General features: G+C 43.0%; 1 protein-coding gene across 15 annotated transcripts in view; it reads left to right on the top strand.

The window, feature by feature from the left end:
- The window catches only part of ADGRL3 (adhesion G protein-coupled receptor L3), a 515791-nt gene that overhangs the window by 397896 nt on the left and 94672 nt on the right, over positions 1-23223 (top strand). For 13 of the 15 annotated variants that reach the window (XM_051790785.1, XM_051790777.1, XM_051790772.1 and 10 more), the window contains 4 exons: positions 6950-7255; positions 9250-9353; positions 18889-19074; positions 22392-22430. In XM_051790785.1, the coding sequence (XP_051646745.1) occupies positions 6950-7255; positions 9250-9353; positions 18889-19074; positions 22392-22430 (635 nt within the window). The remainder of the gene's footprint in view (positions 1-6949; positions 7256-9249; positions 9354-18888; positions 19075-22391; positions 22431-23223) is intronic. The other 2 variants (XM_051790775.1, XM_051790780.1) reach the window with 1 other exon arrangement.

Genomic DNA, 23223 nt, shown 5'->3' with positions numbered 1-23223 from the left:
TTTGGCAGAGGTCCTGGGTAGGAAGCCAGAGCTATGACTGTAGGAACTCTCCCCTGATAGAAGAGGACCATGGTGAAGACAACAGGTGATGCTCCCGTGCTGTACCCGTTCATTCCTTGGTATTGCTAGATATGCTGATGTGCTGTAAAATAACAGTTAAAACATTGTCTGATGTCTCTGAAGTTGCATATTTTAAACAGGATCCAGTAATTTCTTGGAGAAGAATGGGTTCAGAGAGAAAAAAAAAAAAAAGAAAATAAAGAAGTATTTTCTTTTATTCTAATGACAACTAAATTGGGGACCTGACATTAAGAGCTGTTTGGAGCCAGAAAAATTATTAAGCGCTGACACACGCACACCCCCACAAAAGTCCCACGGAAGCATAAAAGTTGATATTTCACAAAAATACAGTCAGGTTGCTGTTTGGGTTCTTATTTTTCAGGCAAAACTTAAAAGTTTGCAATAATAGCTAGAATATTTTTGACAGAACAACCTTTCTATAGCAATCCAGCACATGTGATGAACATTGGTCATGGTCAGAAATGTAGAGTTTTGAGTCAAAAGGGCTTTGGTAGGCATATTTTTTGCCTGTTGAAAATTGGTGCATGTGGTGGCTGCTTTGAATGTATTGTCTTGCTGAGCGTGGTGGTGCAGTGAAAAAGGGCAAGCTGGGGCAGACTGAGTGAACTTAAGCCTGTTGCAATGATTTTGCACACTTCAGCTGTCATTCTTTGTTGTTTATGTTAAATGCTCCAACTGATATTCAGACGAAAGTCCCAGTGTGTTAAGTGATTCCAGCTTGAAGTGCGTTGAAACAGCTGAGTTTGCACCATGTCTTGGACCACAGCTGTAGGTTTCCCCCTAGTACAGGCGCTCAACATATGGTCCATATCAATTGCAGCATCTGCCCAAGCCCAGTGAAAAGTCATATGTGGGCAGAGTAGCCTTGGGCACAAAAACTGATTCCCTACTAGAAGAGATAGGAAAATAAAAATCCAGAAATTGTTTCTCCGTTTGTCAGCAGTCCACAAGGGAATGGATCTTTCTTGTCTCAGTTGCAGCATCCTCCACCTCTGCTTTTCCTTCTTAACTTGTCTTAGGTAAGAGGGAGGAAAAAGGAGATCTATGTATCCATGTATCGTACTTCATGTGACTTTTTCAGGGTGCAAGGCTGTGTGCAGTTGCTTTCTTGAAGATGATGTGCCATGTTGAATATTCTGGGGCCATCACATATCTAAACTTCCCATCGGTGGGTTTTGTAACCATTTGTCAGTCTCAGTCAATTAAGCTCTGACAACAAAAACCAAAACCCCAGTCCCTCCAAAAGCAGTGTGTGAACTTATGTTCATGCATGATTTTGGCTCAGCTTCCCCATATAATGGCATGTGTGAGCACAGGGGAGAACTGTTCAGATGTTTGATGTGAGGCCGACTTGGCCTTCGCCTGCAGTAAAAATAAATCATAGTATCTCTCAAACACGTGGAAGGAGCTGTACGTAATTTAGGGGCTAATCTCACCTTGTCAATTCTCTGGCCCCCAGCTCCTGGATTTCTTCATTTGTCAGCAGTCCACAAGGGAATGGATCTTTCTTGTCTCAGATGCAGCATCCTCCACCTCTGCTTTCCCTTCTTACCCTGTGTTAAGAGGGAGGAAAAAGAAGATTCATGTATCATACTTCATGTGACTTTTTCAGGGTGCAGGGCTGTGTGCAGTTGCATTCTTGAAGATAACATGTCGTGTTGAATACTCAGTTCCTGGGTGGCACCAGCATGGAGCTTTTGGTATTCCAGCAGACTTTAAGCATGAGATGGTTTTGCAGGTTGATGTCTTTTGTGGCATGGACTCAGTATAACTTTGCAAGCCACTGGTGTGTCAGTGACTGGGTTGATGGTGTCTAAGGCTCACCCTGGGTACCTCTTGTGTTCAGTCATTCTTTTCTGTCGCCTTACATGGAGTTCTTTGAAAAAACATCCAAGAAGGCAAAAGAAAATGGGAATATATTTACTTTCAAATAGTATTTTTTTTTCTAGTGAGTTTCAGAAAATGTTCTGAAATGCATTTGAAAATGCCTGTAGAAAATTAATTCCCATGAGATGCATTTATGTGACAGGGAAGAGAAAAACAGCTGTGATATAATCCTCCAATTGTATTAGGTTTGTGGGTTTTTGTGCTGCTTCTTTCAAGGCATGCCTAAACCTTCTTATTTGCTATGTAAATACAGCTTGCACCATCTTTCAGTAGAAGAACAAATGATAAAAGGGATGCTGCAAGCAAAGGATGTGGTTGCCAAATATGAAAAGGGCGAAATGAGCAGTGAGGGAGGGACCTTCAGGTTTTGTGCTTCTCGCAGCCTTTCAGAATCCTGCAATGCTCTGTCTTAGCACGGCAGCAGCAGGTGTAAATAACTGTGCACACAGCCTGGACGTGCTCAAGGGTGCGCTTGGATTGCTACTGGACTGCTTGGATTAGCTGGTCCAGTGTTGCAGAGGTGCAGCACAGCGCAGGCAGGGGCTCTTGGCTGCCCGCACCCCACCACGTCTGCTGGGAGCGTCAGGCTCGGGAACGCAAAACTTGCTGGAGAGTGAAGTCATCGTGGTTTGCTTGGACCTTGAGCGTGAGACTTGGAGTGCAGCCTCTTCTCCCAGTTAGTGAGCAAGTGCTGGCTCGTACCACGCAGCAGTCAGGCCAAACCTTGGGATTGCAACCCCAGGGGCAGAGCTTGACGGATGTCTTCTGTCATCTGTTACCTAGCAAAAACCAGTGAGCCTCACCCAGGAAATCTTGTCTGCAATTTCTGCTCGAGGGGCCCCCAGTTATCTTCATTCATGGGACAGAAAGTGCATGACATCTCTTAAAAAGTATTTTCAGTTATTGAGTACACCAGGTCATGCACTGGATACTTGGGTGCCAAAATTAAAAAAATTATAGAAAAAATAGCAAATAGCCTTTCTTGCAATCAAAGCTGCTTTTGTTATAGGAAAAGACTAGTCAGAGTCATTTGGGAATGCAATCCCACGTGTCTGGGAGCACCAGGAAGAGGTGAGCAGAGCAGAAGATAAGATGACACGTGTGCTGGATTTTCCTGATGGCAAATACATAGTACTGGTCTCAGGCCAGTAGTGCACTTGTCATGTCACTTCTCCAGGAAAGGGGAACCAACAGAAATGGAGGAAAAAGAAAGAAAAAGAAAAAAGACAATCCATTATTTATTTAACGTTATTCCCCATGAGCAAATTCTTACCGTGATTTTCCTTTCACCAAGCAAAATTCTGCCTCCAGAAGCATGAACTCTATGTAAAGGTTGGGAAATAAAAGAAAGAAGGAAAAAAAAACACCAAAATTTCTATTTTCTTGCTAGTCAGTGTACCCTAAGTATAGAGAGGCTCCTCTGGGAGTTGCAATTACTCCCTTGTGGACACTGGACATGTTTTGGGTTTGGTTTTTTTTATGGCTGCAGCTCTAATCTGAGTGGTTACAAAATTTAGTCTTCCACTGTTAGTGCCAGCTTTCTAAGGAAGGCAGGGAAGAAAAAAGTGAAGTATCACTTTGGGGTGTTTCTGGGGAAGAAATGTTTCCACAGCTCTAATTCGCTTTCTTGGGAACACTGAAAATTCCTGTCCCAGTGCTGTGCTTTGTGGAATCGAAGTCTGCAAAGTCTTGGATTTGAAAGGAGTAGAAACTGAATCTTACCCAGAAGCTGCCTTTAAAGTCTTGATATAGTGAGGTGTGGTAAAAACAAGCAGTAAAAGTAAAATAATCAACATTTCTGGTTATAGTAGTGTTGATGATTTTTAAAGGTGCCTGTCTTGGAGTAAGAATTATATTGTGAAGCATTATCTGAAGAACCTTTCTCTCAAAGCAGTGCTGCAATGCTGCTTTCCCCCGAGTTAAAGATTCACGGTTTATTGGCAGCCTGAGTTAATCTGGAAGCTTGATCTCTGTTCTGTGATGTAGGATTTAGGTAATTTTGCACAGGTTGCAGTCTCTTCGTGGTTATGCTTGGATTTGAGAATCATTTGTATGTAAATGATCCTGATCTCCTGTTCTTTTGCTTCTTACCAATTAACTTCATATGGAAGCACACGGTTCTGTGAGCAAAACTGGCAAGCGGTGCTGCCTGGGGCCAGTGAAACTAGGTGGTGTTAGCATGGTGATCATGATTGCTGGAGCTCATTACCAAATTGACTTATTGGATAATCAAACCTTTGAACTCAGTTCAGTGATATCCCATCCGTCTCACTCCATGAGGCCACTTTGAGGCAGCTTTTTTATAACGTGTCCTATGTAGATGGTAGATGTGTTTATTTTTAAAAACAGTAAGAAAGCCCAGTGGAACAAGAAAAAAGTTGGAAGAACAAGCCCTCAAAGAGATTTTGACACTGGTGCTAAGGGTTTTATGGAAGATAAAACAGCTCAATTTTTTATGGATGGAGGAAAATGCCATTAAATCCCTTGTGCCTAACTGCTACAGTAAACTTGCCAGAGTTATTCCAATAACAGCACACTGTGGGACATTCAATGATTTTCAATGAAAACTAGGCTCAAAAATGCAGCTCTCCTGTGTGTGGATCAAGGCGAGCTCCTGGGTGCTTAGTATGTGTTTCTATATGCTCACAAATGACTGTAGAATTATTTTAAATGAGATTTGCTAGTTTTGGCTTTGAAACTGCATCCACTATATCTGCTCACTGCCTCTGTGCCTGTAGTGCATGACGTAGTTAATTTTGCAAAAGGAAAATAACTTCTTATTGCACGAGTAAATGGGAAAAATTCTTCAGGTTGCTATCTACCAGGCTGGTCTATATTATGAAGAAATAAAACACGTACTCGTGGCAAGACCTGCTGTAGTAAGAGCAGAAATTTGCTGAAGTTCTCTACAAATTTTGATCCTTCCAGTAATGTCAGATGGAAATCATCATTTTGTGATCTAGCACAGCTTTGAGCAAAATTTAGATGAAATCTGTCAAGGTCTGCAGGATTGTACATTGTATTTCTCGGAGTTTGTTTAAAATCAGGGCTCATTGTGAAAGGGAGGTGGCAGGAGAAAGCTGGAAAATCTCATCACTGGGGTTGGGAGACCCGTTTTCAGATCAGTGTCCTGATGCTCAGGTGATTTAGTGCCTGTTTTGCTGCTTCTTGCCTTTTTCAAGGCTGGGGGAGAAGATAATCCTGTTTTCCAAGGCATGGTAGAGCTGGGATTTTAAAGCTGAACATTGTCTTGGAAAATACTTATCCCTCAGAAAATTATGTTTATGATGATGCTGAGTTTTAGCGTTTAAGGAGAGGGTGTCTCAGTCTTGGATTAAAATTACGTAAAACCGGAGCAAGTGTGTGCTTCAACTATCATATTATCGAGTATTCTGCGGCAGGAGAGTTGCTCAGAGCACCATGGGCTTAAATTACTTAAATAACAGAAAAAAACTTTCAGAATGGAAAATCTCCTATTTTACAGCAAATGCAGACCTCTCTATGCTTGAAATGCACCCCATTATGCATTATTATCTAATATTGCACAAGTAGTGAGCATGGGACTTTCAAGGGACCTAGAAAAAGGATGGCCTTTCAGGAACTTGCAGGCTGAACCTTCTCACAGAGCAGGATAGTTAAGAGGGTGCTCCTTGGGGCGACAGGACAATCGTTACATTTAATATTAATTTTTGGCTAAGCTGGACTTTACACATGGGTGTCTTTAGTGTAGAAACTCAGATTCCCATTGCTGGACATGGAGCAACAGTGACTGAAGGCTTTTTGGATGTTGGAGGAGGTGGGATGGTAGTGAGATGTTATGACCTGGGAATTAAAGTGAGAATGGTATCAGACAAGCCTATTCATATGGCTTCCTTACCTGCATTTCCCAGTTAGCCCCAGTGTTTCCCTAGGCAGGGACTGAGGGGGCGTGTGAATATCTGGTGTTTAACTGGAGTAAAAGTGTTAGGTTGAGAGAAGCAGAAGGGTGCTTAGAGAGAGGCAAAGGAGATGGGAGAAGCAGGCTTCTTCACAAGCTGTATGTGGCATGGCATGACAGGGGTGATGGGATAGCACTTGGAGGCCAGCTGCTTCAGTTTCCCCACCTGATGTTTCAGTTCAAGCCATAAAGAAATCCATATGAAGCTCCAGTCTGTGCAAGCACCTTGGTCTAAATAGGAGACTAAATAAGGTAATTATAAGGTGGGAATCCCTCAATATTCCCCACACACGGTACTTGGCGTGGCTATTGCAGGATGTACAATGGGTTAATGCACTTCTAAAGCAGGCTCACCACTTCTTGCTGCTTGACTGCTCATTGCAGGTTTTCAATGAATTAGCCCATTGAGCATTACACTCTCGAGGATTTGGCTGGGCTGATGTGCACCTTTGCATGTGTCACATGGCCTGCAGCTCAAGGGGCCAGATGCTGCTCTTGGGATGAAGCAGCAAGGCATGAACCTCAGAGACAATTAATGACTTGCTCCAGAGAACAGTCTTGTGTTCATCCCTCTGTTCACAGCTGGTTTTGGGGATAGATTTGTGGTGTGGTTTGTTTATTGGGTTTTTTTTTTTATTACACCATGGAAAATGTTTTTCTGTCCAAACCAGCTGGGTCTTCAGCAACACTAAAAAATTAAAAGCACTTCTGTGCTAGGTGTTCCCTAAAAGATGGAAAATAAGATTTTTACATTAAAATGCCAGGAAGAAAAATGGTGAGGGCATAAAGCGCTGCTTTATTTTCATCAGAGGCTAGTGCTTTTGGAAAATCAGTTGTGCTCCAGCGGTCATTACCCTCCTATGTGCTTCTCTCGCTGTTTGTTCCAGCTTCTCTGTGAAAGGTGGCTGTACAGCAAGCCTTGCCTTGGCTGTAGCTCCAACTACAACTCTGCAGGCCACCGGAGTCATTGGAGGGGATGTCCTCAGGACGTAGGCTTGAGTCCTTTTTCCTTCCTCTCTTTAACCAGCTCTGCCTTTGTTTCAGGAGTATCGACTTCGGGGGCTCTGGGCCCGGGGAGCACCACTGCTAGCACCACACCACGGATGGCCACCAGCACCACCAGCCGCCCTACCACCACCTCAGCTTCTGGCAGGAGGAACAGGAGCACCAGCACGCCATCGCCCATGGCCGACGTCCCCGACGAGATGACCACGCACCTCCCGCCCGCCTCCTCCCAGCTGCCGCCCGCCGGTGCGGAGAGCTGCGACCCCGTGGAAGCCCGCGATATCATGTGGTCTCGGACTCGGCAGGGCCAGGTGGCCAAGCAGCCGTGTCCCATGGGCTCAATAGGTGAGTCGAGGGGTGGGAGGGCACAGCAAGCTGTCTCCACTTGCCCATGGCACGTTGTGAGTGGGCAGCTTTCACCACTGGAGCACGCTGATGCCTTCTGTCAGGTCTGCCTTGCCTTGGTCAGGTTTGGCAAGCAGCTGGCTGGGGATGAAACCTCAAGATGCTGAGCACCTTGTGCAGGATCTTTAGCATCTGGCCAATGAGAGTACAAGTACTAAAGACCCTGTGGGGTTGCACTTGATGTGCTGTAAAATGCTCTGTTATGTATGATGCACCTGTTATCCTGGTTTTGCCTGTATTTGTAGCCCCTGGACTCACTGACTGATGATGGCTAATATTTTGTTTGTTTTGGGGCAGAGAGGGGATGGGGGAGGAGGTCAACAAAACTTGTGTTTTGAAGCTTCTGAACCAGTGCAAGTGATTTTTCAAACTGCAGCCAGCATCCAGTGTGATCAGCTGGGAAAGCAGCAGAGAAACAAAGCCAAATCTTTCAAAAGAAAGATTTTGCCCCTTTTCTTCTACTCTTCTCCCAATTGTTTTCTTGAAAAACGTTGCTTTTGGAAATTTTCTGTTCAATTTAAAATACAATCAAATGAAGAATGGGTTTTGGCATATGGTTCAGTTCTCTGTGTTTTAACAAATGCAGTTTTCTAAAAATATTTATTTTTCACACTAGTCTTGGTGTCCAGTCCCAAAAATTGCTTGCAAAGGAGAAATCTTAAAGTGGAGGAAGTTGCCTGAAAATAAGGACTGAGGGGATCTGGCTTGCAGAGAAGAATCTCTGTTAATTCTCCATTCCTAGATAGCCATTCACACCTGTGTATATGAATACTGACTTACTCTTGAATTTGGTGAGGACAGACTGATAAAATACCTGTTAAAGTATGAGGGGCATGGAAAGGCATCAGTGGTGAGAATAGGTAAAGAACATTTTTGCTGTCTTTCCCAGCCCTACTTGGTAAAATTAATGCAAAAAGTATCATGTGGTTCCCAGAGAGGGGAAAGGATATTCTGAACCAAAACTGTGAAGATGAAGGCTGGATGCAGGATGCCCTTTCCTAGGCACAGGAGCTAAGGATTGGATGAAAATAGCTAAGGAAAATAAAATAATCCAATTTATTGATAGGGGATGGCCATAAACCTTTCCCATCTCTAATTTCTGTGCTTCATGCAACTTGTTAAAAGCTGTGGAATATTAGCAATGGGTCTCTTCCAACTCTCTTTGAAGGCATGAGCAAACTCTCACTGGTTTTAATTGGAGCTACTGTCAGACCAGCCTGTATTTCATGCTGAAGAGTTCAGTTCTCTGGGGGCAGAAAGTTTTTCTTGCTTTTTAACGATCTTTAACTGCACCATTTCAGATGCATTTCTCTTTGTCTGAAAGGGCCTGAGGCAGTTTGCTGTCTTTTGCAGCAGGGATTGGGCAGCTCTTTCCAAACAGCTCTTTCCTCTAAAGTCCCTCTTGACACTTGGGGGTTGACTGTAAAGCTCAACATTACATCTTGGCATTCACGACTTTCAAACTTGTGTGTGTATCCACCCAAATGGTGTAATGATGATTCAGAGCCATAAAATCTTCAGAAAGCAGAAAGGAAGTGGAGGCACAGGGTCTGATCCCGATTCACCAGTGGTGGGGCAGAGCACTCAAGGTGCTGGCTCAGTGTTTGAGATCTAGTTTTGATTTCTTAGTACCGGGCAGCTTTCCTACCTGGCCTAAGGCAAAGTCCTTTCTCTGTAGTTTCTGCTTGGCAAATTGGAAATAGTGTTCCTGCATTACCTCGTGGGTCTTTTACGTCTTAGGGCCCCTAAGCATCAAGATGATGGGAGACTTGGACACTGAGATGACTCAGAAGTGTCCTACTGAGGACCTGAGCACTAATAAGCTCCCAGGTTTTGCATGAGGTATATGTCACTGTGAAACGAAGCCTATGACATGGTGTGCTGGGGACAAAATGTAACCAATAACATTGAACGCAATGGCTTTCCTATTGCAGGGGTCGCGACTTTCCGATGTCTTGCGCCAGATGGTATCTGGGAACCCCAAGGACCTGATCTTAGCAACTGCTCTTCACCCTGGATCAACCACATTACTCAAAAGGTAAAACCCTTCCCATGTGTTGACAATTCTGAGTCTAGAGTGACCTTCCTCAGTTCCCTTTTTTTTTTCACACAAGGAACCTAAAGGGATTGACAGTCACACATAAAGCATGAGCTATGCATAGTAGCCAGGAATTGCAAGGAGAAAGCAAGACTATGATTGTCTTACGGAAATTAAGGCAAAGAGGGTAAGGGAAGGCAAAGGAGAGGAGCTGGAGAGTGGAATTAAACTAGAGTGAATGGCATTTCTTGTTTGTGGCAAGAAAAGGAGAAAAAGGGAGGAGGAGGTGGGTGGACATATGGAAAAAACTGACTTGTTGCAAAAGGAAACTCCCTTTCACGCATCCTCTAGGAATTTTTCATGTCACGCAAGCACAGGATAAACCCTCTAGTTAAGAAATCCTTACCAAAGAAAGGCAAGCTCAATGTGAAATGTTTGCATTGTGCCTCTGACTTTCTGTTTTTAACTTCTGCCCAAATTATAACAGAACTGATGGAATAGAAAACAATGCCAGAGTAATGCATAGCTCTTGACTCTTAAGTCCCTTGATGAATGTTTTCTAGCACTTCATCATTTATCAGTGTTAAAAGTGCATTAACATGTGACAATGGAAGTTCAAGACAAGCAGAGCTTATTTGGTAGCAATATGTTGAGCGTTTTTGTTATTAATGCACAGTGGTGCTTTCAGCTGATTTCATTACAAACAGAGACCAGATGTGTGTTTACGCTGTAGAGTTTGTGGGCTGAATCTTTATTATAGCAATTTGTGGGGATTTATTCACTCCTTTAGCCAGAGCAAGCAAGTCCCGGCGTTGCAAGTTAGCTGTGCTGCTGCACGATAGCAACAGAATCACAGAATATGCCGAGCTGGAAGGGATCACAAGGATCATCAAGTCCAACTCCTGGCCCTGCACAGGAGCATCCCTAAGAATCACACCATGTGCCCAAGAGTATTGTCCAAATGCTTCTTGAACTCTGTCAACATTGGTACTGTGACACTTTCCTGGGGAGCCTGTTCCAGTGCCCAGCCACCCCCTGTGTGAAGAACCTTTTCCTGATATCCAACCTAAACCTCCCCTGACACAACTTCAGGCTATTCCCTTGGGTTCTGTCACTGGTCACCTCAGAGAAAAGATAAGTGCCTACCGCTCCCCTTTCTCTTATGAGGAAGTTGCAAACTGCAGTGAGGTCTCCCCTCAGTCTCCTCCAGGCTAAACAGACCTGGAGCTGCTCCTCATACAGCTTTCCCTCAAGGCCCTTCACCATCTTTGTTGCCCTCCTTTGGACACTCTCCAACAGCTTATTGTCTTTCCTATATTGCAGTGCCCAAAACTGCACACAATATTCAAGGTGATGCCGCACCAGTGCAGAGCAGAGCAGGACAATTCCCTCCCTCAACTGGCTGGTGATACTGTGCCTGATGCCCCCCAGGACACAGTTGGCCCTCCTGGCTACCAGGGCACTGCTGACTCATTCAACTTGCCATCGACCAGGACCCCCAGGTCTCTTTCTGTGGCACTGCTTTCCAGCATCTCATTCCCCAGTCTGTATGTACATCCAGGGTTACCCCATCCCAGGTGCAGAATCCAGCACTTCCTCTTGTTGAACTTCATGTGGTTGGTTATTGCCCAGTCTTCTGATTTGTTGAGGTCTCTCTGCAGGGCCTTCCTGCCTTCGAGGGAGTCAACAGCTCCTCTTGAGTTTTGTGTCATCTGCAAACTTGCTTAGGATCCCTTCCAGTCCTGTGTTCCAGTTGTATATGAAGGTGTTGAAGAGGGCCTCAGATGGAGCCTTGGGGAACCCCACTAGTGATAACACTGCACTCCCAAAGAACCTGCTCCCTGTCCTTCATCTTAACTGAGGCTCAGCAGCCTGTGAATTGCACGTATGCCCCTGATCATCACTGTCTCGCTTCGTCTGTGTTTATACCCGTCCCTCCCCAAAGGCAGGGAAGACATCGGACTGCTGTGATATGGTGCAGCCCTTCCAAAGCCCATAGTTCTTCTGTCCCACAGAGGAGGGTGGGCATCTCTACTGCCATATGCCCAGTGAGCTGATTAATAAAGACTGCCTTTGCTGGCATTAGCAGCTGTGCAGCTCTTGTTTTATGACCTATGTACTGATCCTGGAGGGGTTAATATTACTTACTCCAGCCATAATTCACCCAGGCAGCTGGGAGACCTCTTGCTGCTCGGTGAAGATGACTAGGCCGTAAGCCATTAGCAGAGGGAAATAATAGCCTGCACTGATGAAATCTTCATCAGGGTTAGGCTTATTTTATTTGAAACTCTAGCTATCATTTGCGTAACAAATGAGCCCCATTTCATTTGTTACACGCTTTCATAGCAGGCTAAAATTGAACAACCAGGTTTTCAGAAATGCCCACCAGGTTAGAACTGGGACTTGATTTTGTTTTTTCTTTCCTGAAGGAACTTAGTTATGTTCAGCTTTGGAAACCTTCCACCAGTTGATATTTGGGAATCTACCAAATTACCCTGGATCTCATTTTGCCTGAGTGGAAATTCACTGGGATCTTGGGTTATGTGACCCATTGTCTATGGAGAGTTGTTACAAAAAATCAAGACTTTCCAGGAGTGACTTTTGAGGGGAAAGCCCTGTCTGGCTTGCCTAGGGGTTTGTGTTGGGATTTGCATTCATTGAATCATTTTGGTTGGAAAAGACCTCTAAGATCATTGAGTCCAACCATTCACCCAAAGCTGCCATGTCCACCATAAATCCATGTCCCTAAGTGCCACATCTGCATGTCTTTTAAATCCCTTCAGGGCTGGTGACTCAACTACTTCCCTGGTCACTATGTTTGCCCTCATATCCAATAAAGGATGGAGATTCTCCTTAGCCCTCCTTTTGTTGTAAGTGTATTTAGAGAAACATTTTTATTGTCCTTTGTGGCAGTAGACATACAAAGTTCTAGTTGAGCTTTGACCCTGCTAATTTTCTCCCTGTACAACCTCACGATGTCCTTGTAGTCCTCCTTAGTTACCTGCCCCTTTTTCCAGAAGTCATAAGCTCTCCATTTTTCCTTTCATTCCAACCAGAGCTCTCTGTTCAGCCAGGCCAATCTTATTCCCCACCAGTTCATCTTTCGGCTCATGGGGATGTCCTGCCTTTAAGATTCAGTAGGATCCTTAGAGTAAACACAATTTTAAATTAATTCCGAAATAACCAATAGCTGCTTGGTTTCCCTGCCCAAGCAAGAGGCTAGAAAATCATTGCTGCACTTAAGAGATGGAGACTGATTTATCCATAAATCAAGAACTTGTTTCTCACATCCCTGCTGTGGATGGGATACTTCCCTTCTGCGGGCTTGCAGATTTGCTCCAGCACCTCTCTAAAGATGAAAAAGGAGCCTTCCTCCTCTAAGCCAAGCCAGCTTTTCTTCTTGCTGCTGTGGGGGCAGATAGAGGAAGCAGTAAGCCAGCTGTGCCATGAGGACAGAGGTGCTCACACCCTGCAGCTCAGCTCCCCTGCGTCTCTAGCTCTCCTGGGTCCTCACTGGGCCACCCATCCCACAGCGTCTGCAGCTGCAGCACAGCTGACAAAATGGGTAGAAATACTTTTTTGGCAACCAGGGTTCATACCTGCTCAGTGTCTTCATTCCTAATCTGCTTTGTCTCCCAATAATCTCCGCTTCTGTCACCTGCTGGGTCCAAACTTCCACCCCGCTCAGGAAGAAGGGTGGTGGGTCCCCTGGAGGGATTTCAGGCAGAAAAGATGGTAGGGAAATGCTGTGTTTGCTTTCATATCTCTGTAGTGAAGGAAGGATTATTATTTACTTCTTTCTTTCTCCTGCTGAACTCAGACTGGTGTTTGCCTGCTTGCATCACGGTATTAGGTTTTACGGCCATTTCTTAGCTTCCATTAGAGTTATTGTGCTTGATGGAAGATCAGAACAAATGTTCGCTTCAGCAATTCATTGGCCTCCTGACATTTACTTTAACTTTATTGTTGGTGCCTACCGTGCCCTCGTAACATAGCAGGAGAATAAACTTGCCAGTGCAATTGAATTATGCACTGCTACCTGGGTTATTTCTGGAGTCATACAGTAACAGGAAGCAAAAAGGTCAGCTTTGGATACATTGCATCGTCCTGATCATGGGGTCATACATTCAGTCTCAGCCTGTTTGTTTTACCTCTTGCTTTCATCAGCACCATCCTTAGTACAGTGTGTGACTTGCCTGAAAATATCGCTTCCGTGCTGCAGCTTTCAGTTTTGGGTACTGCCTGGGAGGTACAGGCACCACTGTGCTCAGCTTCAAGCCACTGAAAGGGAGGAGGCCTCTTTTGTAGCAGAACAGAAAGCTTTTGTGTCCTTCAGGAATGTACACAAAGATACAATCTGTAAATCTAAAACACATGCTTTAGATTTACATGTCCTCCTGAGCGGCCTAGATCATGTCCTCACAAAGAGCAGATGAACCTCAGGGTTCATTGTACCTTCCTCAGGTATTGTAGATCTGCTTGGGCATGCATTGCAGAGGAAGTTAGGTTTTGTGTAGGACATCACCACGTCATAGTGTCCAGGCCTGAGGGTGAAGTTGCAGTCCTGATGACACCATGATGAAATCATTCATCCAAGTTGCTTTTGACAGTCTGTTTTCAGAGTGCTGTCATGAACAGGATGGACCAGATGCCATGGCTGATGTATTATTAAAGGGTCGTAAAATGCAGTTTAAGTTGTTTGAATACTGTAATTTCAAAACCACTTTTTCAGTGTTCTCTAGCTCTGCTGTATTATATGGAGAGCAGTGATCCAACTCTCTGTTGGATAACCTGTGTTTAATTAGTTAGTTATATCCTTGGGTATCATCCAATAAAAGAAAAAAGGAAAGTTGAATGGAATGGGTTGTTCATGTGGTGGGAGTGCTCATTCTCTGCTGGAGAATAGGAAGGCTCTGCAGAGGGTGTAGACAGGCTAGATGGATGGGCTGAGACCAGTGGTATGAGGTTCAACAAGACCAAGTGCCAGGTCCTTCACTTCAGCTACAATAACTCTATGTAGGGCTACAGGCTGGGGGCAGAGTGGTTGGAAGGCAGCTCAGTGGAAAAGGACCTGGAGGTGCTGGTTGACAGCGGCTGAACATGAGCCAACAGCGTGTCCAGGTGGCTAAGAAGGCCAATGGCATCCTGGCCTGCAGGACCAGAGCAGTGATTGTCCCTCTGTACTCAGAAAGAAATACATTGAGGTGCTGGAGCAAGTCCAGAGAACAGCAATGAAGCTGGTGAAGGGTCTGGAGCACAAATCTTATGAGGAGCAACTGAGGGAGCTGGAGTTTAGCCTGGAGAAAAGGAGGCTTGAAGAGAGCCTTATCACTCTCTACAACTCTCTACAACTACCTGAAAGGAGGTTGTAGCCAGGTGGGGGTCAGCCTCTTCTCCCAGGCAACCATCAACAGGATAGACAAGAGGACAGAGTCTCAGGCTGTGCCAGGGGAGGTTTACGTTGGACATTAGGAGAAAATTCTTCACGGAAAGGGAGATTAGACATTGGAATGGACTGCCCAGGAGGACGGTCCAGGACCGTCCCTGGAGGTATTTATGAAGAGACTGGATGTGGCACTTGGTGCTATGGTCTAGTTGACATGGTGGTGTTTGCTCATAGGTGGGACTTGATAATCTCAGAGGTATTTTTCAACCTAATCAATTCTGTGATTAAAAAAAAAAAGAAAAGGATGACATATATGCTCTGACTCTCTTCTATGAACGCACACATGTATGTTGAAATTTCTGCTAGGGAAAGAAAAAGGCCGTGAAGTCTTCGCAGTGTCAAAAGTTAGCTCACAGCCCATGTTATGGCCTTGCTATCTGACTAATGTTGCCTGATGAAACCTGTCAGCTGTTTGTCCCTCCAGAAAACAGCATCAACTTAGTGGTCTTTCCAGCTGACCAGTCCATCTCTATGTCACTGTTCTTAAAAATCCTAGTTCAGTCTTTCTTATCGTCTTTTTCTTTTTTTGATATCAGTCAGCCTCGGGCTGCAGGAAAATATTTTTGCTTTTATGACTACTGGTGCTTTAACACATTCATTCCCTTCCCAGTATCTTTCTTATTTCTTCCAAGTTTTCTTCCCTAAATAACTATTTTTTTGCAATTTCTCTCATTTTTATTCTACTGTCCTCTTCTGCAGTCAGTTCCCTCTGAGAAAGGTGGGGCTGAAATGGTGAGCACTGCTGCATGAGTGTCTTTGTTGGTCTTTCCAGGCAAAACTCCTTGTTCATTGACATATATGAAACAGGCAGGAATGTATGTCCTCTCTGACAACTATTATTTCACAGTCTTTTCAGTCATAAGAAGGTGCAAGATAATGATACAAACTTGGAAATATTAGCATAGTGTTGCACAGAGGGATTTCAGGTGTGCCAATGATCATTTGTAAATCTAGCCTGAATCCTGCCATTATGTCCAAATAGAAGAGGGGAACAATTTTTTTGGCAAAGCTATAAAACTATGTTTTGTGTGTTGACATTATTGAGAAACATTATTATTCTTCATTAAATATTATTCATTATTGAGAAACATTTTTTCTCACCTTAAAATAGCACTCTAAGACTAGATTTAATCAGTTTGTAAAAGGAAAAATATCAGCCAAAAAAAACCAGAAACCCAGTTTGCTTTGAACAGAATGTTTTCTTTTATCCCAGAATCCTTTTTGGTTTTTAAGTTTGCTTTTTTTTCATAATCAAGATATAAAGTTTTAAAAAGTTGTCTCAAATCATAAAAAGATACATTATTTTTAATTCCCTTTTTTTTTTTCTTGAGCCTCCCAGTAAAAAGGTCAGTTACTTGCACATTTTTTCTGTACTTCTTGCTTACCTCTTGGTTACAACCTGACCACTGAAGAACCTCTTAAGGGTTGTTCCCGTGTTCCTATATAACTATGTTAGTTTGGGTTAAAGAGTGTTACATGTTTTGGAAGAAGTAAGTTGTGAAGAGCTTGTTTTCCATGCAGCAATAATGAAGAGGAAGATGTGGAGAAGTGCTTTATAGAAGGGAAGTAAGTTAGCAATGCATCCTCTTGGGCAGCAGTAAGCTTTGCTGAGCATTACGTAAAATTAACCAAAAAAAAGGTCTCAATCCTGTTATAAGGGACCATATATATATCTTAGCCCTGGAATATTCAGCCAACATTTGGGACTGATAGTAGAAGTTGGGTCTGACAGGATTGCACTTCAGTTTCAGTGGAAAGTGCTCTAAAAGAATTGCAGACATTAGCATTAGCACGTCACACAGCCATCATTTTGGACGCCCCCTCATGCGCGCAGCCAGAATGGACGAGTGTCTCAGCACTGCTGTAGTGACTTGTACCTGCATTTTCTGTATGACAGTGTATAGGTTTGGAACTGTCAGTGCTAAGAAGTAGCTTCATTACCTGTCAACCAAAAACGTTGTCCCAAGGGAATGGCACATCTCTGTGTTTTCAGGACACCTGGGCATGTGAAAAAGTTTGAGTAAATACTTCTATGTCCTAGGAGTTCACAGATTTTGAGCTTTAGTCTGCCTTTTTCTGGGGCATTTCTTCAATTGTTACCTATTTTTTGTGTTGTTTATTTGGCCACACTAGAATTCCTCAGCTTTGCAGTTTTTAGGGTCAGTACAAGAGAAGAGGGAAAGGGTTTATTAGTGACCAGCCCACACTACTTTAGCAGACAGATAGGAACAACAGCAACCTGCAGGGAAAGAAAACTCTTGTCTTTGTCTTTGTGGCACCTGAGCAATTTTCTCTGAGCGTGCCAGTTTGCATAGGTTTGTGGTCCAAGTGAAAATGTGGGCATCACATATTGGGTAGCAGGGATTTTCTTTTCTAATATATCTAAAAAAAAGTCTTGAATTCCTGCAGTTTTCTGTAAAGCTTACAGAAACACAATGTGTCATGATACATGCTAAGCTCCAGCGATGAACTGCAGGAAAATGTTGAAATTGATTTCTTTATGTAAAGGGATTTGATGCAGTCATTCTTTAAAGTTCTGAGAGCCAACAGAAGAGGTCAAAATTCAGCCTCTCTGCTGATGCGTGGCTTTCTTCAGCTGCTTAGGAGAGCAGGCAGCTGTAAGAATAGGATCTGGTTTCTATGGCATTAGCCTTCTGTGCAACGAGGAAGAAATAATTTAGTTTTTGAATATATGTTATCACTACTCTAATGAGAAGAACAACATATTATCTCCTTTATTTATCTTCTCTATATCATCATATGCTTTAATTCTCTGAGGACGAGCATATGAACATATTCAGTTAGATTTCATTAAATCAGATGGGCTGTTGCTGTCAAATTGATAAAAGTAAGTTATTCATTTATAACTCAGCTAATTGATTTACAGAGAGGTAGAAGCTCAGCCTGTAATCTTTCCCTAGAATCTTGCTTTTATAATAAGCACCAGAAATTGAGGGAACAAGAGAAATATCTGATTTTTAGCTCTTGGAAGATAAAACAATTGGAAATTCATATGAAGAGCCCAGCAGAGTTGATCATTGAGCCTGACAGAGAAGTGGGAGCTTTGTTAAAGTGTCATCCTGTGTAATTTCTCCTTATCCCTGGCATATATATGCTACTTGTAATAGTGTTTTTGTAGTGGGCTTCTCATAAAAAGGAGATGGGACCAACTGCCCTGTCCCAAATCCCCATGGCATAGAAAAGGGTTACCAGATAGGGAGAGCAAAACACAGCAAGAAAGAGGAAAAAGCCACAGGGGACAAAGTTAGAGTTTTGCAAATAATTACACAGTGAATTTCACTGCAGGTGATTTGTGAGTTTTGTGACTCAACTACATGATAAAAGTCTTTCAATAGAAGATTCAACCGAACAGTCTGCTGGGTTTTCCCTTCCAGTGGGCCTCTGCTTGAAACCTTAAGCCTTTTTGTCCTGAGTTAGTATGCTTTTATACGTGCTGAGAGTCACTAGCCCCATTATAGATGATGTGGCCTGTGTGATAAGGAGCCTGCGTGCAAATGCTGTGATAAATTAGCACCTGATTATTAAATCCATAAGATGGGAACTGTGAACTTTATTCTCTGGTTGATCTGGGTTATGTCACCTATTTTTGTTCCTTTCACATGGAACATTTTTGTGCAGTTGTAACAAAAGTCATCACTTATCATCAGGTAACCTTCTGGAATCAGAAACTGCTCTTCCTTGACAGGAGAGACTGTTTATATGGTTTGTTTTTTTTCAAGTGGCATAGGTAAGGCTAATTAAAGTCTTCATTAGCATGGGCATCCCATGGAAAACAGTGCCCCATGAGAAGAAATTGTTGAAGCCAACATGGGTGACTATAGCTGGAAAAAACACATTTATAACCATACTCAAAACACTGTTCATGGTAAAAAGATGGTAAAACCCTTGATGTGGTTTACTTCTTGGGAAATTCTTCTATTCTCCTTTTCTTCTCCTCTTCTTCATTTCTTTTCTTTTTCTTCTTCTTGCGAGGAGTTAACTTGCTTAAAACTGTGGGATTGGAAGGGACTGGAGTAACATCACGTTAGCAGCTGGGTACAACCTTTCCCTCTGTTTTCTCGACTGCAGATGAAGTCGGGGGAGATGGCTGCCAACATTGCCCGGGAGCTCGCGGAGCACACCAAAAACCACCTGTACGCCGGTGACATCGCGTACTCCGTGTCCGCCATGGTCCAGCTGGTGAACTTGCTTGACGTGCAGCTCCGGAACCTGACTCCAGGCGGGAAGGACAGTGCTGCACGCAGCTTAAATAAGGTAAAAACAAAGGGGCTCAGGAGGGGACAGGAGGCTGATGCGAAGGTTAAATGAACACTTGTATGCACGAATATAAACAGAGGCAGAGAGAAACATTCATTTACACTGGAGATACATTTACAAAAGGGACATAAGATATCATCATATTTATACATTGGGTTTCAGGGTGCTTTAATATTAGAGGGCATTTTTAGTGATAACCCATGACTGAACCCAGAAACACCTTACTGCGTGACAACAGTGTGGTTTCTGTGCCCCAGTTTAAGAAGAATTATTAGTCCTTTTGTCATTTCCAGAAGTAAGTGGAATTGCTACACAGCAGTTAAGGTGCTAGGAGTTACCAGTTGTGGCGGACATATGAGCTGTGGAGTATGTAAGAATACATTTAAAGCTGAGGGTTTCCTTAGTCAAAGGCCCTCTTTATCACTGAGTCTCATGTAAACACGTGGGATAGGACTTACCGAGGATTCTGACAGGGAACTGTGCAGGCCTGGCTCTTAGAACAAAGAGCAGCTGAACCTGTGACTATGAGCATATGTGGTTATATTGGCCACTCAGTTAAAATAAGACACAGAATTTTGTTCCCAGCTGCCTGTCAGGATCTGACAGTTCTGACATTCATGTAAGCATGAACAGAACTTAGTCCCAAGATTATAGAGGGAATAAATGATCCTAGCTAAACCTGAAATTTATTCGGTGTCTTATGAAGATAAATGCTTTTCAGAGAAGTAACATAGTCTTTTTTCTTGTAAGGTATTATCATAGACTGATGCTATTTTAAATGCAAAGGGCTTCAGGATTGTTTAACATTTCAGTCACATGGGAACTGAAGTCATGCATCTCATGTGCTTTGCATGTGCTGTGAATTGGGTTATCCCAATGCTTTTAATTAGTGCTGCTTCCAGCTATTTTTAACAATGTGGGTAATAATTTTATTAACTGTTACATCAACATAACATTATTTGTTATAATCATACCATGGGTCTTTGTTTAAATGATGGTGATGACTGACAACATCAGGTAAAACTAGCAATTAATGTCACCTACTAACAGGTTTCATGGTTGTAGTCTGCTTGCTCTTCTGGATGTGTCCCAGCCACACCCAACATTTTGTCACTTCAGCTTTGCAAGCACATATTTTTCATCTTTTTATATGTCACTTCACAGTATTTGTTTCAATTACATGAAATGGGGTTGTGTCCTGGGGGCAGGTGTGAGTTACTGAGGGGAGGGGAAGACTGGACAAGGCAGAGCTTCTTGGCTCAGCTGTCATTCCTAGGGTCCCCATTGCAGGTTTCTTCCCCTTGCCATCAGCTTTGCACAAGCAACTCATACAAATCAGTTGCACTCCACATTAAAATTCCACACCACGTGGAGTCCTGCAAAACAGCGATGCGAGTCAGTGATCCAAATGACAGGCTCAGTAATTTACTTGCTCTCATTCCCCACTTAATTCTTTAGAAGAGCAACTGCTTGTGTTCATTTAAGAATGCATGAATTCAACTTGGAAGTAGTATTGGGCAAACAAAAGGCAGCAGAGTTACTGCTCCATTTTCCTCTTCGGTGATCAAGAGTATTTAAAAAAAAAAAAAAAAGGAAAAAAAGTAATTTGCAAAGAGTTTTGTTTAGTGCTGTTTAGTCAGAAAGAAGAAATAAAGTAAGCACCAGCCATTAAATATTCTTTTAATCATTAAAGGAAATGTGCTGAGGATCCAAAAGTAATCACCTGTGCTGCTTTTTACTGTTTTGTTTTTTTTTTTTAACAAGCTGGTGTACAGTGAATTGAAATTAACTGTCATAATCAGAGTTTTTAAAAGCCATCATCTTTCAGGAGTCACTTTCCTGTCACTAAAAGCTTTATGCTTTCCACTGGATCAGGCTTAATTAAGGTAATAATTGCTCCATTGCAGACTGGGCAGACCCCTGAGTGGATAGCTCTGTAATTTTCAGCAAGGCTTTCTTTGATCTCCATTTGTTTCTGTAAAGTCTTCATACTGGCCAGATTTACCCAGAGGAAGTTTTCTGCTGTTACAAATTGATGAATTAGAGATTGAAATTAGGCATTGCATGATACCTGGGTGTATTTTGTTTATTTCAGAGCCTCAAAACTCTTGGGGACAAATTTGACTCTCAACTGTACTAATGGGATTTCACTGCTGTGTGTTGAGAGTACAAGTTGTCCTGAATCTCTATTGATGTGCAGTTTCCAACCAGGGACATCAGCAAAAGCAAACCCAGTCAGGCCAGTGGCTCTGAGCAGCCTGATTTTGCGAGGTTTCATTGCAGTGATGTAGAGCTCACCAATTCTTGTGCACTGCTGCAGAATGCCTGCAAGGTCCCATGGAGGTAAAGAGGTGCCTGTTTGAATTTCATGATACACAAAAGTGCAGTTATCAGGCATGAGGAATGAATATCAAAGTACAGTCCTAAATGTGTCTCCTATGGAAAAGGTGGGATTCTTTGTGGAAAAGCTATTCAGAATATAAAGCATTTAGGTCTAAGAATTACAAAGGAAAGCACAACTTGACGTGAAAGGAATGGATAGTGTATCCCTGGAGAATTAGTTTAATACAAAAGGGAGAGAATGGCCTTAATTGGAAATACTAAATTGAATTCCCATTTCATTGATATATCTTCTTCAGTGACCCTTACACTATCAGGAGCCCTGGGCAGTGCTCTCTCCTTCAATACAAGGTGTTATCACACTAGACGTACCTGAACTGGCTTTACACAAGCCCACAGCAGTGAAGCCTAAACATAACAGGTTTTGTCTTGACAGAGACCTGAACAGGTCTGTCAGGATGGGTCCATACAGGTCCATTCTGTATCAGAATGCAGTCCTGCACACATCTTGCTCCCTGGAATCTTCTGAAGCTTTCACTGTGCCATCAGCACTGTCTGACTGTAGAGCCCACGCTCCTCTTATGTAAATAACCACTCAGCCTCATCCTTTTCAGCCTTGTTTGACGTGGAAATGTCATGTGTGATCTCCAAACTGCAAGGAAAACATCATCTCTTGAGTATCTCTACTAGACTTCAGTATCTCCCACCATCTAACAGCTGCTCTTGCAAAGTTGCCAGTCTGTGCTTTACTTCACCGAAAAAGGACTAACCCATATTTCTGGAGCAAGTCCTTCCAGTCTTCCACTGCTGCTTAACACACTATCACTCCTTTGGTTTGGTTGCTTTTCAGAACTTGTTTAAGAGAGAAATGAGGTGGTTTTTTTCATAGGCATTTTCTTCAATTTTTTTCCCTTGTTCTGTCACTAACTTGTTTTTTCTATTCCGTCTTTAATCTGCTCTCTTTATGGACTCAGCTTCAGAAAAGGGAGCGCTCTTGCAGGGCCTATGTCCAGGTATTTCTTGTATTTTTAATACACGTGTCCAGTTGTTTGACTGAATGACTGTGAAGTGAGTCTTGTCTCTGTGAATAATCTGATTACTACCACCTTTGTGGCAGCAAGTTCTAAGGTTAAGGTTACAGGATAATAATGTCATTTTTCACATCACCCCACCTGCCCCATTGCTCTCAGACTTGACGAAAATTCAGGCAAAATCTCTGAATCAGAAAATGGAAAAAAAACACAGAAGAGATCTGACAAGGCTTATCTGGCCATCTGAATAAGCAGGACAGTATAGATGTATGCAAGTAAAGAATGCAAAGTTGCTGCTCACGGAGGTGTCTCCAGACCAGCTGGATTTTGCTTACAGCATGTCACTCACGTAACTGCCACCTGCATTTCCTTAGTTTTCTTTCTTCCTCCCTTACCCTTTCAAATTTAGAAACAATTCAAAATGGCAACACTTGGCATGAGGGAGGAGGTAGGATCATAATGAAATGCAGAGTCTCACAGAGGGATATAGGAAGGAGGAGAGTGCTGCAAATTAAGTATAGAGTTAGGAACATAACATCCCATGAAATTCATCCAGCTCTGGCCCAACTTTCATAGGCTTACCTCATATTTTATATGAACAAAGTCAAGACCCAAACATTCTGGAAAGACCTTCTTGTAGGCTTTTCAAGGTGGGACCTTGGGTTATTTTTTTAATCCTGTCACCTTGCCTTATAACGTTGCTCCAGTGACTTTTATATAAACCTGTTTGTATACTGTGGGTGAGTTAATGCTGCTTTAAGAAATGTGAATGTTT

The sequence above is a fragment of the Manacus candei genome, unplaced genomic scaffold, assembly GCF_025592945.1.
Source record: "Manacus candei isolate 608988 ecotype Guabito, Panama unplaced genomic scaffold, ASM2559294v1 h1tg000028l, whole genome shotgun sequence".
NCBI lineage: Eukaryota > Metazoa > Chordata > Aves > Passeriformes > Pipridae > Manacus > Manacus candei.
This window is presented reverse-complemented; position numbering and strand designations above follow the sequence as displayed.